Source organism: Aegilops tauschii, chromosome 3, assembly GCF_002575655.3.
Source record: "Aegilops tauschii subsp. strangulata cultivar AL8/78 chromosome 3, Aet v6.0, whole genome shotgun sequence".
Classification (NCBI taxonomy): Eukaryota; Viridiplantae; Streptophyta; class Magnoliopsida; order Poales; family Poaceae; genus Aegilops; species Aegilops tauschii.
In genome coordinates, this window is record NC_053037.3 from 365,715,413 (window position 1) to 365,731,212 (window position 15,800).

At 43.0% G+C, this 15,800-nt stretch overlaps 1 protein-coding gene and 1 long non-coding RNA gene across 3 annotated transcripts; one reads left to right on the top strand and one right to left on the bottom strand.

Moving 5' to 3' along the window:
* Positions 1–5,076: 5,076 nt before the first annotated feature.
* LOC109760565 (protein PLASTID TRANSCRIPTIONALLY ACTIVE 7) lies at positions 5,077–10,501 on the top strand. 2 transcript variants are annotated; one of them, XM_020319376.3, is made up of 4 exons: positions 5,077–5,304; positions 5,404–5,493; positions 6,455–6,807; positions 10,110–10,501. In XM_020319376.3, the coding sequence occupies exons 1-3, from the start codon at positions 5,173–5,175 to the stop codon at positions 6,785–6,787; spliced, it is 555 nt and encodes a 184-aa protein (XP_020174965.1). In that variant the 5' UTR covers positions 5,077–5,172; the 3' UTR covers positions 6,788–6,807; positions 10,110–10,501. The 2 variants fall into 2 exon arrangements, with proteins under 2 accessions (XP_020174965.1, XP_045090800.1); XM_045234865.2 differs by having other exon boundaries at positions 5,085–5,304; positions 5,413–5,493.
* Positions 6,822–10,095, bottom strand: LOC141042411 (uncharacterized). The gene is made up of 3 exons (XR_012205098.1): positions 7,828–10,095; positions 7,695–7,747; positions 6,822–7,402 (listed from the first exon to the last, which is right to left on the bottom strand). It is a non-coding gene; the product is annotated as an uncharacterized lncRNA (long non-coding RNA).
* Positions 10,502–15,800: the final 5,299 nt, after the last annotated feature.

Sequence of the window (15,800 nt, forward strand, 5' to 3'; positions counted from 1 at the left end):
TCCAAGTCAATATTATCCGGTTAACATCTAGTGCTTAACGGCTAGTGAGACCGAGCCATCTACCGTGTCATATGCTAGTCTAGTCAGCTGCGCGTCCACACAGCCCTTGCGACTAGGGACCTTTTAGGACAGTCATCATACAATGCATAGTCCCACAAACAAGTCATGTACTTGTTGATATACATCATTGATAATGTTCAAGGACTATCTTTATTCATAAACACATAGGAAATATCATCATACATAATTGCCTTTAGGGCACATCTCCAACAAAATTGTGCTATTTTCTATATTTATTTTGGGTGTTGCAGGCATAAAGTAAAAAAAAACTGAGGCGGACATTTAGGAGATAGGCTTGGATGGCGTGTCTGCGGACTAGTCAATTACGGTGTCCATTTTGAGGATCAACGTTGGAGATGCCTTAAGTTCTCTTTTGCTAACCCTCTCCAAAGCCCTAATTCTGAGCTGTGTATTTTGTTGACATATGTTACCGTTTAATCCCAACTATCAACATTTTCAAATATTGCAAGATCTAGAAAGTTGTTCAAAATTTCAGATTTCAGAAAGGCACTTTGATACCTTGTATTGCAAAGCATGTCGACTATTATTTGTTTACAACACACTAGTAGAAAATACAAAGTTCTCAATGATTCTAGCTTCAAGCCAACAATATCATTTTCACTGGTTAATTTGGCCACCTATTGATATTGTTGAAAAGTAACTTGGGCTAGAGTCATTATTTGGACAGACTCGCTAGGACGGTGGCGAAACATATGAAAAGCATCAAATGCATGTGATATATGTGTTATCGCCTTCTCATATTGGTACCAGACCAAGTAACAACGGAACAAGAAGAGATCAAGATCAGAACGAACATGGACAGTGATAAAAGGCAAATAATTACTGTTGTGACAATTAAGCTTTGTGATCTGTCTAGATCATCATAGTCTAGACATGCCTTGTACCAGTAATAGTGGTATTTAGGCCCAAAGTGCCCTTCTACTCCCGATCTCAAATGCACCCTTATAAGCAGTAAAATTAAAAATTAAAAAAGAATCAAAATATTCTGATTTTTTAAACAACAAACGTTGCTTACTTTCCTGCCTACGTGTATTTTGGCGATGAAATCACACCAGTGGAGGTCTGAGCAAAAATAACAAAATCACCTCTCCAAAATGCTTTAAAAAATATTCTTTTTGGATCATCAGTATTTTCTCCCCAACATTAAGAATGTTTTTTCTCCATGAAATCTTCCAGGTATGTACAACATTCAACAATGTTCGTCGCCAAGAAAATTCAGCATTTATTTATTTATTTACTATTTGTGTCGATTTTACTGTTCACAATGGTACATTTGAGCTCGGGAGCTGAAACGCCATGTCCTAGGCAAGGATGTGATTCGCAACGCTAACTAAGGACAACTTGTTAAGTTGTACTTCAACACCTAAACCCTGAAGTAACTGGCAAAGGAGCAATTCTCATAGTTCGAATGGCAAGAGAAATCATTCAACACTTGCATTTTGAGTGTGATGTGGCATGCTCTGTTTAGGGATTGTGCATATCACTTTGAACATTAAGACCCCCACTAATATTACTCATATTCTGGAACCTTTGGTTAGAAGACAATAATTGAGGCATGCACTTAGAAATTTCAGTTAAAATGTCTGTATTGCATGCGCCAGCTAGTTCTCCGAAAAGCTTAAACTGATGATGAAATATGGGCTATGCATTTATACTTCAATACTCCCTCTCATGTGTGGCTCTCCCGAGGCTAAGCATGAACTAGAAGTGGACTGTAATTATATTTAAATTGCATTAGTCAAGTCTTGAAGTCAAGACCTTTAGTCTCTGGTACCATGTAAAATTGGATGCATCAATCAATTCTTTCGAAAAGCTCAAACTGATGGGAAACAGTAAGCTTGCATTTATATTTCAAAAGTGTCATTACATGTAGGTAATTTAGTTATGCCCTAACGATGCTACTTTTCATAATAAAAAATTACATATCTCATTCGAAGACGTGCAACTTATTCAATCTCGGGCACCACTTTGAGAGGTCGGAGTTCCAAAAGAATATAGTGCTAGGGAGCAAACATCTAGAGGCAATAATTTAAAATTTGGTTGCTATTGGTACAGGACACATTGTAATGAATTGGACACCCTTGAGTTGGCCATACTTGACTTATTAATATCTTTGCTTAGGCCTTGCAATGTGCCAGTTCTGGTTGGCTGGATGCACTCATTAGGCAAAGGCCAGCCATAGTAAGATATTTGCTTCCAAACAACAGAAGACACACGCCCGTAATTTTATGTTAGATGGAACAACATAGTTTTATAAAACGAGGTTTCAAAGCTAGACAAGACAATTCAATTTAAGCATCCAATTAATGATTTGAGCACCGTTAACTCACTGCTTCACTAACAAGGAATTGGACTGTATTTTTCACCTAAAATATGAAGCAACTTTTTTTTTGCCTCATATCATTAATTTAGAAGAGTTTTGCTTGATTAATAATTACATAAAAATATGTTAAAACCAATATTACATCAAATAGGCACCAAAGCCAACCTCCACACTTGTTGTAGAATCCCTCCCACATATCAACGCACTCTGCAAATGTTATTGGAAAAAGTCCAAAACAAACCTTGAATTTGTAGGTGAAAGCTAAATTAAACCCTGAACTCTCAATCCCTGAAATCAGCACACCAAACTGTCTTATCCCGGTCTATTTCAAACCTTGAGAGAACTTAGCCGGTATTTGCTCAATTGGGCCGGCCCATTAGCGCAGTCGCTCGCGCGCGCACAATGCTCTGGTTTTTCTTTGTTTTTTTCTTTTTCATTTCTTTTCTTTATCTTTTTTACAAACCTTGAGAGGACTTAGTGTCTAATTTTTTCTTCGTACCCAATGTACATTTTTAACGCACACATAAAATATTATTTGATATTTTCAAATACATTATGTAATTTTTTAATTACATGTTTCAATTTTTTTAAATACATGGTAATATTTTTCCAAATACATGTTTACATTTTCTTAATGGCAATAAATATTTCATAAAACTACACGAACACTCTTTTGCATGGTTCAGATTTTTAAATTTGTATACACTTTTTTCAAACACATGCCACGTATATATTCTGTTAAGTGTAAGGCACATTTTTTTACAACACGCAAACATATTTTTTTACATTGTACACACCTTTTGTTTGAAAATGTCACAAACACATTTTTTGAAACTCGTGAACATTTTTCAAATGTTACATTTTTTCGAATATACGAAACATTTTTTGAATCACACAAATATTATACATTGTATAAACATTTGTTTGAATTGGTCCATACATTTTTTTAAAACTAGTGATATTTTTTAGATGTCACAAAATATTTTATTTTAATTTGTTCAGATTTCGAAATTTGTTCCTGTTTTTTTTCATGTCTGGTGGGCCGGCCCAGTCGAGTCCTTAGCCAATAATCCGAAACATTTTCTGAAAACATTATTTACAAAATTCCAAAAACATTATTTATAAAATGTGATACAATTTTTGAAATCCGAAACATTTTCATAGCATGTGAAAAACTGTTGAAATTCTGAACATTTTTTGAGAACTCTTTTTTGGAATCACAAACAGTTTTTAAAAACACAAATAGAATTTTGAAATTCCAGAAAAATAGAAAAACACAAAATGAATTGTATTTGTGCGAAAATTAGAAACAGGAATATTTTTTAACTTCTGAGAAGTTCATGATTTCTTGTTGTGTTATAGTGGGCCGGCCCAGATTCTTGTCTCTTAGTGTAAAGGTTATCCCGGACGGGATTATCTTATTTCTAGTGTGGCAAACAGGTCTAGGGTCCAAAATAGACCGGGATTACAAGTTCAGAGTGCCAATTTCTGGGATTCAAAGTTCAGGGTTTGATTTAGCTTTCACCTACAATTTTAAGGTTTATTTTGGACTTACGGCAATGTTATCACCCTCGAACTTCGTCAGAACTCCTATTATGCACCTGTTGCGGCGGAATGTCGCTAGATTATGCGTTGGGCCGAGTCCAATTGTGTTCTCTTGCCTCTTTTTTTGTCTTATTGTTTGTCTATAAAAAATAGTCGTCGTTAATGACCAAAAAAAATCAGCTAGTAGTTTTTTTGATAGATTTGAAAAGGTTCATGAATGCAAATTTTAGAAATATTCACAATTTTGAGTTTGCGTTTCTCTCTGAATTTTAAAAAATGTGTATAAATTTTAAAACTTCATGAATTTCTAAACAATATGTTCACATTTTAATAAATGATCTTGAAATTCAAATAATTCATAAAATTGTAAAACAAGTTGTGAATATTTTTTAGAAATAATTTTTGTAGAAAGTTTTCAATCAAAAATTCAAGATATTTATAAAAAAATCATTTTGTTGGAAAAACCTGTGTTAAAATAAAGTAAAATTTAAAAGGCAAAAGGAAAGAAACTCACGAATTAAATGTTTTTAATTGTAAAATATTGGTGTATCCCAAAAAGGTTCACAAATTTTAAAAAAGAGTTTCCTTTGAAAATTGGTTTATTTTTATTTTTTTTGTCAAAGTACCTAACAACAATGCATGCACCACACTTTATTTATATGATAGTTGCAACTAACCTCAGATTACAAAATAAAAAATGGCGACATATTTTACACACGTTTAGGCTCTTGTTTTGCAAGTAACAAGCCTACTCCTATTTTGTTTGAAATTATATCACCAAAGAGTTACAATGATCAAGTAATGGGGCAACTGCCGAGTTTGGGGCGAATTCGAATAGTTGGGGTGGACAATAATTTTTTTCAAAAAAAAATCATGAACTTTGAAATTTTTTCATCTTGTACGAGGAATTTTTTAAAATTAAATAAAAATGCTTCAATGACTGAACACGTTTTAGAAAATGTATGAAACTTTCAAAAAAAAGTGTGTGATATGAGCCCAGTTTCTGACGCTCTGTGCGTTTCCCCAGCGTTTTAACGCTTGGAGCGTTGGGGGCTCTCCTCCAATGGTCTGTCGCTGGGCCCTTAGGGTTTATTTGGGCTATCCTGGAAGCCCATATATTGGTGCCATCCCTCAAAAAAAGAAAAGCAGCGCTTGCTCGTGCCCAAACGGCTCGATAACTGGATGAGGTAAGAAACAGCCTCGCGAACATCCCGGTCCAAAAAATGGCCATGGCAATGGCCGCTTCCTTCGCCGCCCGCCACCACCACGGGCACCTCGCCGCCGGCCTCCCCTCCACCCCTCAATCGGGCGGAAGGACTAGCCGCAGCGCTGCCACCATCTCCATGAAGGCTCAGGTGGAAGCCCGACCCAGGCAACCTACTTCCCTTCCCCTTTTCTTCTCCTCCTCGCCCAACTGACGCAATCCTTATCATGCTGTTTCCATTATCTCGTAGAAAAAGCAGAGCAGTGAGCCTGGAAGTGGGAAGGGGGGCGGGGACGGGCGAGTAAGCGGTGGGCGGCGAGTGTGGCGTCGCCGGAAACTGGTATGCGCAACAGCCGAACAAGGCGGTCTCCTCATCTCTGCGTGGTTGTTTCTGTTGGAACTAGGACGGTGAATAATCGAAGGACGAGCTTGCTGCCGGATAAAATACGATTGGGCCTAGAACTTTTGCGTCGTAGGTTGGGCATAGTGGTGTTCAGGAGGCCCGAGAACCATCATTCGGCGTCCATTACCATGTGGTATTTGATAAAATCTAAACCACAGGATAAATGATTGGCTTGTGTTCGTCGAAGTTCAGTACAGGGGTACATATTTATAGCTCTGCTTTTAGCAGTCACTGAGCCAGACGCTCACTGAATCGCGCATCGTGGGCTAGTTACAGGCTAAGACAAGTCACAGAATAACTGAACGTGTGACAAGCTAATGTAACAGCACAACACTGAATCAAGGTGTACACTTAACAGGTTTAATCGCTTGCACACATTTACGATTTGGAGAGTTGTGTGATTGCTTATTCCGTTATGATAAGTTACGCGATGTATTATCGGTTTTGTGCAGGCCCTTTGGTCATGCTGGCTCATGACCTTGCATTGAATTGCAGGTTGTTTCAAACTGTCAAATAAGAAGTCAGCGGCTGTTATACTGCAGACTTCTTTCCCAACCAATTTACGCCGCTGACTTACACTATGCTTCTTCTAGACAGTTCGTTCATTGTTATAGGAAGTAGGAACGAGCTGCCTTCTTTTCCTTTTAGGTAAACTGTGTCACATGTTCAGCACTGCTTGGCCATTTCCGAGCAGTTATGCAGGTATGCAAGCAGCTGTATATCACACATTTGTTGTTTACATAGACAATAAAATTTCCATGGGATAAAATCAGATGAAATGGAATAGTGAGCATTGTTGACATGCTTTAGAAATTTCACATTCTTTTTCCTTATTTCCATGTTATTTGCTAGCGTCATAGTGGTATCATGCTTAAAAATCCCCTTTCGTTTTTGGCAGACCAAAGAGGATGACATGTTGCGTTACAAGTTGGATCGTATCCCTTTCTTAGAAGAGAAAGTGAGAAAAGTAAGGGAAAATGGGAAGCTTGTGTGCTTGGATATCAACCAGCTCATGTTATCTCAAGAGAACAGATTCGCATTCACAATGGAGGTGGCAGAAGAAGCTAACGCCTATCTTGAGAAGCACAGGCATGAGTATGGATTGAAAAAACCTATACTGCATGTGCTCAGTGACCGTATGAATGAAGCTGGATTTTCTCGGCCAGAGGGTTACCTTTATCCTTATCCTATCAAGCCTGGGCCTTATTTCATAAAAGAAGAAGGGAATTGAATAGAATCACATGCTCTATAGTAAGTACATCTCACAACTCACTCTCCAATTACTCTTTACTGCCTTCTCTATGCTTGAATTATTATCCTCGGTTGTATATGTGATGAGTGCGATGAGTGTGCTTGTACACAAGGATGCCCTAGTGTGGGAGATTCTGGTTCTAGTCAGAATTGAGAACAAAACAGAAGAGAACAGAACAGCTTGAGCTCACAAGAAATTATTATAACTGCACCAAATGGCATCATAGATAACCCTCTGCATCATGTATGCATTTGCAGCACTTAGTGCCCTTTAAAATGAACAAGTCTCGACTTCACGCGGCTAGACTATTTAGGGGATAAGAGTAATATCTATCCCGCTCTCTGATCTATTTGGATATATAAACCATACTGCAGGGAATTTGAAAATCATATAGGCTTGCTACCGCGATTGACTGGTCCCTCATATGACCCACTTTCATGTAGTAATACCTCCACATGGTCATATGCAGGGATATGTACGAAGGGTCTTAGCTCTCTAGCCATTCCTCCCGGGCCTTCTGCGTGGATCATGCCTAGAGTTTGCACCTCCATAGTCATAGTCCTGAATCTCTGTGAGAATCTTCCTGCTGTGCGCCTGCATTTAGAACACAAAGAACACGAATACATGGAATTAAGCATAGAATGAAAATAGAAGTGCTATTCTGTTTGTCTGGCATTTGTCGATTTGAAGCATAAACTGTAGATTCGTTTCTTCTAGTGAAGCATAAGTTATCTAGAAAAAGTGACCAATTGTTAGAGGAAAACATAAAGAGCTAGAAAGTATTAGCTAGCACTCACATATATGTATATGGAATGGAAATAACGAAATACAATAAGCATTGCCTTAGATGGCTATGTCAAAAACTTTGAGAACAACATAGGCAGACCTTTATGAACTTCGGAGGAACAGCATTATCAATTTCTACCACTATGGTTTGGCCTGCATGAAAAAACAACTTGTTGTATTTATATTTATGATGGGGTAAAATACTGGGGAAGAACAAATAGCAAACACCATACTTGCAGATGCATTGAAGAGAGCAATTAGAAGGATGATGGCGAGTATGAAAGTGGGCTTAGGCATGTTGTTCTCCGCTAGCTGCTAAAGGAGTTTTATTCCCTGGAGGATTGTTGGCGAGAAACTATTGTCTCTGCCCCTTTTATAGATGGATGATGGGTCAAGCTGTAGGAAAGAGAAAAAAGGTTTTAACTTTGGATATGGTCTACCAGTAATGATTGTTCAACAGTATTATGCTGAAACTTGATATCCCACAACACAAGGTCAACTGCATTTGGCTCAAGCTACTTTAAAACCTAAGCTGTGGGTTCTTCTTTTAAAATATATTTGTGTTAACTGCACCATATCCGTAATGAAATGTCACATATAGCTTCGAATGGTAGATAGCACTAACTAGACTTCAAATTGTTCGTAGTCTTCCTCTTGGTCAGCTATGCATGGAATGATGGCTTTACTCTGCAAAAAGCTTGTCATAATTAGATTATGTCCTAGCCATTTCATGAGCTGAGTATTCCACAAAATGCCAATGGCATAGTGATGACAAGGTTCTATCTCTGTATGTTATAATGGTGCCTGTTTGGTGAAATATAAAACCTTTAATGTTGAAGGAGTGAAAATCATTTAGCTAAAAATTGATACAGTGCACCACCCACTATCAACTGGGAACTGCTGAGCGAATGGGGAAGGCAACAGTAAGTGGGGTGAGTGCATACTGACAGCTGTCACAGTGTGCTAGAGGAGAGTGGAGTGAGAAAAATACAATGGAAATGCAGGGAACTGCAAGTGCAAGCGCAACAGTGCTCCCACTAACGGATCCATCGGTCAAAAGGAAAAAAAGAACTTGCCCACTGTCTTGTGGGGATCACATTTGAGACCTTCACTAGCTGGCAATGTTCATAAGATTGGCGTATGCGCATACATTTTTTGTTGATTTGCCTTGCTATGCATCGACCATGTCCTTCTGCTACATATGCCCATTTACCCGCTCCTTTTATGGTTGGTTCTGTGACCTAACCACTCACATATCCACTGTACGACTAGCTTTGCAAATTGACAGGATCACGGCCAACATGCAGGTGTGTTGTTGGCCGCTCATTATGTCATCCTAGGCAGCGAGCACCTCTGTGAAGTTGACCATGTGTTTGTTGGTTTGCATTGTTGTGACCTGTGAGGGCCAAATGCATGCAACATGAGAGCAATTGCAGAGTCACTGCTTTTTTATCCTACCATAGACCAGCCACTACTTCGTTACTGTCCCAAGTGCAGTAGGATTTTAGAAATTGACAACCCCACTGCTTTGCTACTATCATGTATGACAGCACATACTAAAGTCTTTCTTGAAACAACATAACTACACATGTAAAGAAGCTACGGCATGACCTGCCTGAAATGTCGACATCCCACCAGAGTGCACGTGTGGCCGTGCAAGGGTCACATTGTGATTGCACGGACACGGAGATGATTTAGTAGTCAGCACAAGGTCCGATTTGAACTAGAAGCCTTAGCCAAAATTCTTGTACCTTAGCACAGCCTTTTAGTCAGGAAACAAGAAACTCTGAAACATAGGAGGGAATACGGTGCTAGAGCAAATTTATTCACGTTATTTTTAACTCCAGGAAAAAGCATGGCGATATTTCATATGCTTACTGTTGCACAATCGTTTCATAAACATGAGGCAGCGAAATCTATTCTAAAATATGCCGAAGGTCCTAAATAGTGAGGAGCATTATCAGTGATTCGTTGGCACTTCCAGAAGCATCCTTTCTACATGATATTTTGGAGCTATGAAAGCAGCTTTATTTTTCTTGTCACTTTTGTTTCATAACATTTATTTTATAGAGATGTATTTCTGATCAACGAAGCAACCTTTTCCTGATTAGTTGTTCATTGGTTTGTCTTGTGTAATCTCTGTTAATCAAGAATCACAGGTTATATATGCAAGGATTGGTTTCAAAGCAAAGATTTATCCGTGGTTGTTATATAACACCTTTTGATGCAAACATTTTTATTCTATCATCCATTTCGGATACAACCTTGTAGTTTAGCGCAGGCTGCAAAAAGTCGGTCCATGGCTTCTACTGGTCGGTGCTACTTTCTCTGTGTCCGTAATTCTGATAGCGAAATACCAGGCGTTCCGTATGGCCCACTTAATGCTTTCTTTGTGTTTTTCTTATTTGAGGCAATCTTTTCGTTATCAAGAAATCACTGGGTGAAGTTTAGCAAGCAACATCATTAAGGCACAATGCATGCTTAAGTTCTAACCTTTCATCATTACATTTTGCAGGACCAAGGAACACAAGTTTGGGGGGTTCCTAACAGAATGGAGCGGTCTGGGCTGCAGGGCTCCTAGTTTTTCTTGTATACACTACGCAGTTGAGGAGGAATTTGAAAGCTCAGGAACAACTTACAAAATCAAAATGCTCAGATAAATCAAAATCAAGATACGTTTTGTCCCGGGAGCTCTGAAGATTTGCACCCAGACCTCCATGTTAGTATATAACGTGAAGCGAAGGTAGCCTGTTGTTTCTTGACGTCGTCTGTGTTGCTTTAGTGCTGTCACGGGATCGGAATGCTGAGGTTTGCTGAACAAGATCTCCTGGCCCATTTTATTGTTGTCTTGAAATATTGTACAGATATTGGGATATTTACGATAAATTTACATCGTCTTTCGATTAACATGGGCGTCAGCCTCGGGCTCCATTTCATTGAAACCGAACGAGACACAACCAAAGAGAAAAGCCCCCAGCCACCGGACAGAGATGCAATTTTCAGGAGTAAACAACGTAGCATGGGATTCTTCGGAAGGAATCTAGTACGCTTTTCCGGCATGTAAGAGGAATAGATACAAGATTGGTGGAATTGTTGATGTATTGCTTGAGCCTCGTAGGTGTATGTATAGGAGTACAAGACAAGCTAGAACAAATCCTAGTCTATCTTATGTTTCCTAAACAATCACAATACTCAACTTCTCCCGCAGTTACAACGGTAGCGACATAGACAGTGAGATTGGAGAAGAATCCAAAGGTTGTAAGCCGGTCGATGCATCGCGGATGTTGTGGCTGGAGTGGAAGCCAACACGGTTGCTCAAGCAAGGTGGTGGCCTTTTGTGTCGATGTCGATATGGCCGAGAGCGTAGGGTGGTGTAGCCGTGGACGAAGACGTGGGCGTTCGGTATTAACTGAAAATTCGGTTTCTACCGTTAAGTTATTTGTTAGTTTCAGTTTTCAAAAGTCTAAACAAAAATGGAAATAGGCGAGGAAGAACCCGGCAACGTGACGAAGACCGTGCGCAGATGGTGGCGTTCCCGCACCTAGGGAGGCGGCACGGTGCATCCCACGTAGAAGTCGACGCATGGGGAAGGCGGAGTGGACTGCGTGCCGCGGCTCTATGGCCCGAAGGGGCGACGCAATGACGGTGCGCGTGTCGGGGCAACAGCGGGGGAAGACCTTGGTGCGGCGGCGCGGACCGCATGCTGCGGCGCTATGGCCCAAAGGGGCGATGCAGCGGAGCGCGCTGGTCGGTGTAGTTGCGAGGAGAACCGCGGGGTGGCGGCACGGGCCGACGGGGCGACAACCTATTGCTCGATCAGTGGAGGGGACGCTATACTCGGGGACGATCTTCACGGGACCCGCGGAGGCGCACCAGCGAATGATCAGGTCATTCGTACGGCGTGGACGGTGTGGATCGCGGGCAGGCGGGTGATCAATCTGATCGCTCGCGAGGTCGGGAACGCTGCTCGCTGTGAGGATGAAGTCGCAGACAGTGAAGGCGGGGTTGTCGAGGAGTCCGAGTAGACCAAGGCGACGACGACCGACGGGGAACAACGTGCGGACCAGCGTGTCCAGCGCCGGCGCCTGAGCGGCCAACGCGCAGCCAGCGCCATGCGTGAGGTGGCCGTACGTGGCGGTCTCGGAAGGTGATGGACAAATCCCGATCGAAGTAGAGCGATGACGGCCGGTGCAGAGCGATGGGTGGGCAGATGTGCGAACGTCAGCCGGTAGGCCGTCGTGTCGGAGAAGAGGCCGGGTGAACGCGCTAGTGTCGGGCTCTGATATGATCTTGGCGTGGGTAATTGGGTACCCCGCCGTTAGTGATATCCTGGCGGCATGTCATTTAGTGAAGCGGAATGTCGCCACTCTCAAGGAGATCTGGCGTAGCCCCCAGCCTATGCGACGGAGAAGTCCGCCTTGACGGAGACGCTGCGGGAGGCGTCCCCTCGAAGGTGACCTCGAAGGCGAACGAAGTCTTCTCCGCCTCCTTGCGAGGGGACGCCACGGTTGGTCCTGCCGGGGAGGCCGGTGTGGCCACTGGGGCGACCTGAGCAGAAGCGCTCGAGGCAGCGGGTCCCTCCCTTGAAGCCGATTGGGCCTGCTCAATCCCGTTCACAGGAACAACTGCTCCCGGGAGAACTGGCTCGGTGCGGCGGAAGCGGTGGGACCCAGGAAGGATGCTGACCTCAAGGGACCGAACACACTAGCGTGCGACGCGATAGAGGCTCGCCACAGTCGTCACCGCCTGCGTCGCGAGCTCCGCGCGCACTCAAAGGCTGGGGACGTTCTCAAAGAAAGCCGCAACGACGACAGCCTCAGGAATGCCACGGGTCTGCATGTGGAGCCGGCGGAAGCAGGCGACATAGCTCCTGAGCTGTTCTCCAACCTTCTGCCGGAGGTGCAAGAGAGACGTTTGCGTGGGCCTCAAGGGCCCGTGGTTCCTCGGGCGCGGGACTCCCCCCACAGCGCCTCTACGACCGCGCGCGGCACCTGGGCGCGCGCCACCGGAGGAGGGATCCTGCCTCGCACCATCTTCAAAGAAACGCCTGACGATCCACACACTCAGAGAAACGAGGGAAGTGGACCTAGCCTGCTGGAAACATCTCAGTCTCCTACCTGGCACGTCAAATATCGGTTTTTGAGAACTTACATGTGAGTTGTGAGCAACAACTCTTTGAGAGTTCGGCCAGGGACTGAACACGTCCAACAAACCTAAGTCGTGAGCAAATATGGTGGATGAACCACAAATGAACACATAGAACTACCCAGGTTCGGACCACCTTCTTGGTATAATACCCTACTTTTGCTTTGTTTTGTATTGCAATGATATTGAACTACAATGTGTCTCTTACAAGGTGAAATAGGTAGGTCTCTACTGCTTCTGCTGTCCAAAAGATCGACTCCTTGTGAGGCTTTGGCCTCGCCTATTTATAGTGTCCAGGGAGGCCTTGCCGTAGGCATCGATTGGCCGAATATACATTTAGAGTAGACTTGTGTAGCCTGTACCGCAGAGGCATGGCCTCCTATGCCATGCTTGCACGAATGATGATGGCGTCCTTCCGGGGCAGGGAGTTACCCCTGGGCACTTACCTGCCCTCTTCAGCATTCGTCGGGCGGTGGCGAAGTACTACCACTGCAGCGGTCGTAGGTAGTAGGTGAATCTTACTGTAGTCGTCGTGGATTGCTTGAGCCGCAAGGGTCCTTGCGGAGACCTCACACACGAGGACTTGTCATTCTACCCCAGTAGACTTCCTTATGCTTGCAGTAGTGTTTTTCGAGTACAAGTCCATGTGTAGTCTTTGAGTCACGAACCATCCCTTCCAGCGGGTTGACGACTTGTCAAAGCACCTTCCCGGGAAGGCCCAGTGAGGAGCCTCCCGGTGGCGATCTGTGATTGACCCTTGTGGCGTCTCCTGATAACCCTTGTTATAGCCCAGCGGGTCCATCAAGGTCTCCTGGTACATCTTCCAGACGAAGAATATATCTTTGCCTTCGTGGTCAAGGCTCTTCTTACCGGGCTAGTAATACCCCAGTTTTACATATGCCGACATTTCCCCAGCTATCCCTACACACAGCTACAACCGATCCCCTCCCGTCTGAACGGACGCCAACATCAACATGTATTTTGCTATATCCCGCAGTGGAGCCTTCGTGGGTGGGGATTCCCTGGTGGTGCGGCCGTAGCCCCAACTGGCACCGGCTTGACTTCTTTGATCATATCAAGTTCTTCAATGAATCGTTTGACAAAACAGTGTATCGATTGGGGGCTTTGAAATATAACTTCATGGATAGCCTTCCTTCTCGCGGCCCAGACCGCCCATAGCATCACCGATAACTTCAAGAAGAGCTCATGTGATAATGATTCCATGTGTGTGAATAGCCACTACTTGGCATTTGGTTCTGTAGCTGAAACTAAGGTTTGCGCCATCTCCTCATCAACCAATGCCCAAGTGCACTTCGACAAGGTGCAGTCAATTAACGAATGCCTCCATGAGTCCGGTGACCAGCATATTCCACATGCATCGGAGCCGCTCATGTGCATGTGAGCCCTTACATCGTTGGTTGGAATTGAATGTTTCGATAGGCGCCATAAGAACATCTGGACCTTACCTGTTACTTGCATTCTCCAAAGGGTTTTCCATGCTTGCTCTTCCCGGGCGGTGCTAGAGGAGCTGGCGTTTCCTTCCAGCCACGCCTCCCTCCTTTGATGTGTTGCTACAAGCATGTTATATGCTGATTGCACTGTGAATGTTCCATTCTTTACAAAAAAACAGCTCTAGAAATCCGGTGTGTTTCTGGTGCATAAAGGTACCCCCATGATTACCTGGACGTCCATTGGCACGAATACCTCGTTAACAAGCGCTTGTTTTATATAGATGTCGTTACATCTATGAGCTCGGAAACCACAGGTGTGGTGGGTTAGGCGCCACACACCCATATGGTCTTAACATCTCCTGGGGTAGCTAGTTGTCATCCTAGATACTAGTAGACTGACCGTTGCATATTCTTTTAATCAAGCCTAATTTTAGTGTGTTTCTGCCTTCGATCACAACCCTCCAAACTTGACTTGGGTGGCCTCCCAAGGCTGCAGTCAGGATTGTTGCATTCGGATAGTAGATGCTCTTGAGAATTCGGGCACTTAGCGATTCTAGATTTTGAAGCAACCTTCATGCCTGCCATGCCGACATGGCCAAGTTAAATAGCTGGAAGTCTTTGAAGCCTAGGCTGCCCATGCTCTTTGGTTGCGTCATTAATTTCCAAGAGACCTAATATGGTTTGTGATGTCCCTTCTTACTTCCCCAGCAAATTTTCCTTATGAGCATATTGAGGGTTCACACAGACCCCTGGGTAGCTTGAAACAAGACATGGAGTAAACTGGAACTGCCTAAGCACGCGCTTTAACCAACACCTCTTTCCTCACCGGTGAAATGGTGTCTGCAATTCACCCCTGGATCTTACTCCATAGGCGGTCCTTTAGGTATTTAAAAGCACCATTTTTTGAACACCCAATATCTGATGGCATTCCCAAGTATTTCTCACTGAGAGTTTCATTAGGAACATTAAGTAAGCCATTGATCTCTTGCCTTATGCTCTCTGGAACTCCTTTGCTGAAATAAATGGAAGATTTTGCATAGTTGATTCGTTGCCCAGTGGCTTGACAATAAAGATCCAAGACTAGGTTCACCTCGGACGCACACATACCGTTTGAGAGAAGCCCATCTCATGACAATATTCACCCACCTTTCAGACAAGCCCAGCTTGATCATGATTGCCTGAAGATATCACCACTCTACTTTGTCATAGGCCTTCATCATGTCAAGTTTTAAAGCACACGATTGATGTTTCTTAGACTTGTTCCTCTTCATGAAGTGCAAGCATTCATACATAGTTATTATATTATCCGTCATCAATCTGTCTAGGATGAAAGTTGTGAAGGAAATATGCCCTAGAGGCAATAATAAAGTTGTTATTTTATACTCCCTCCGTTCCTAAATATAGGGTGTATAGTTTTTGGCACGGAAATTAAAGAACGCACATGGAGGGAGAATTTCACAAGTTTTGGGCAAGATTTCACCTGACTAATTGACATGAGAAAATAGAGGAGGTTGCTTGATATAAGGAAATACAATCAAATCCCTAAAAAAATTATCCAAACGAGTGGTGCAACACGATACACCTTATATTTTGGTTTTTTCTCAAAAAAC

Coding starts and splice junctions, on each gene's coding strand:
- LOC109760565 (XM_020319376.3), top strand. CDS start 5,173: ATGGCCATGGCAATGGCCGCTTCCTTCGCCGCCCGCCACCACCACGGG. Junction 5,305..5,403: donor CCATCTCCATGAAGGCTCAG/GTGGAAGCCCGA, acceptor ATTATCTCGTAG/AAAAAGCAGAGCAGTGAGCC. Junction 5,494..6,454: donor TGTGGCGTCGCCGGAAACTG/GTATGCGCAACA, acceptor CGTTTTTGGCAG/ACCAAAGAGGATGACATGTT.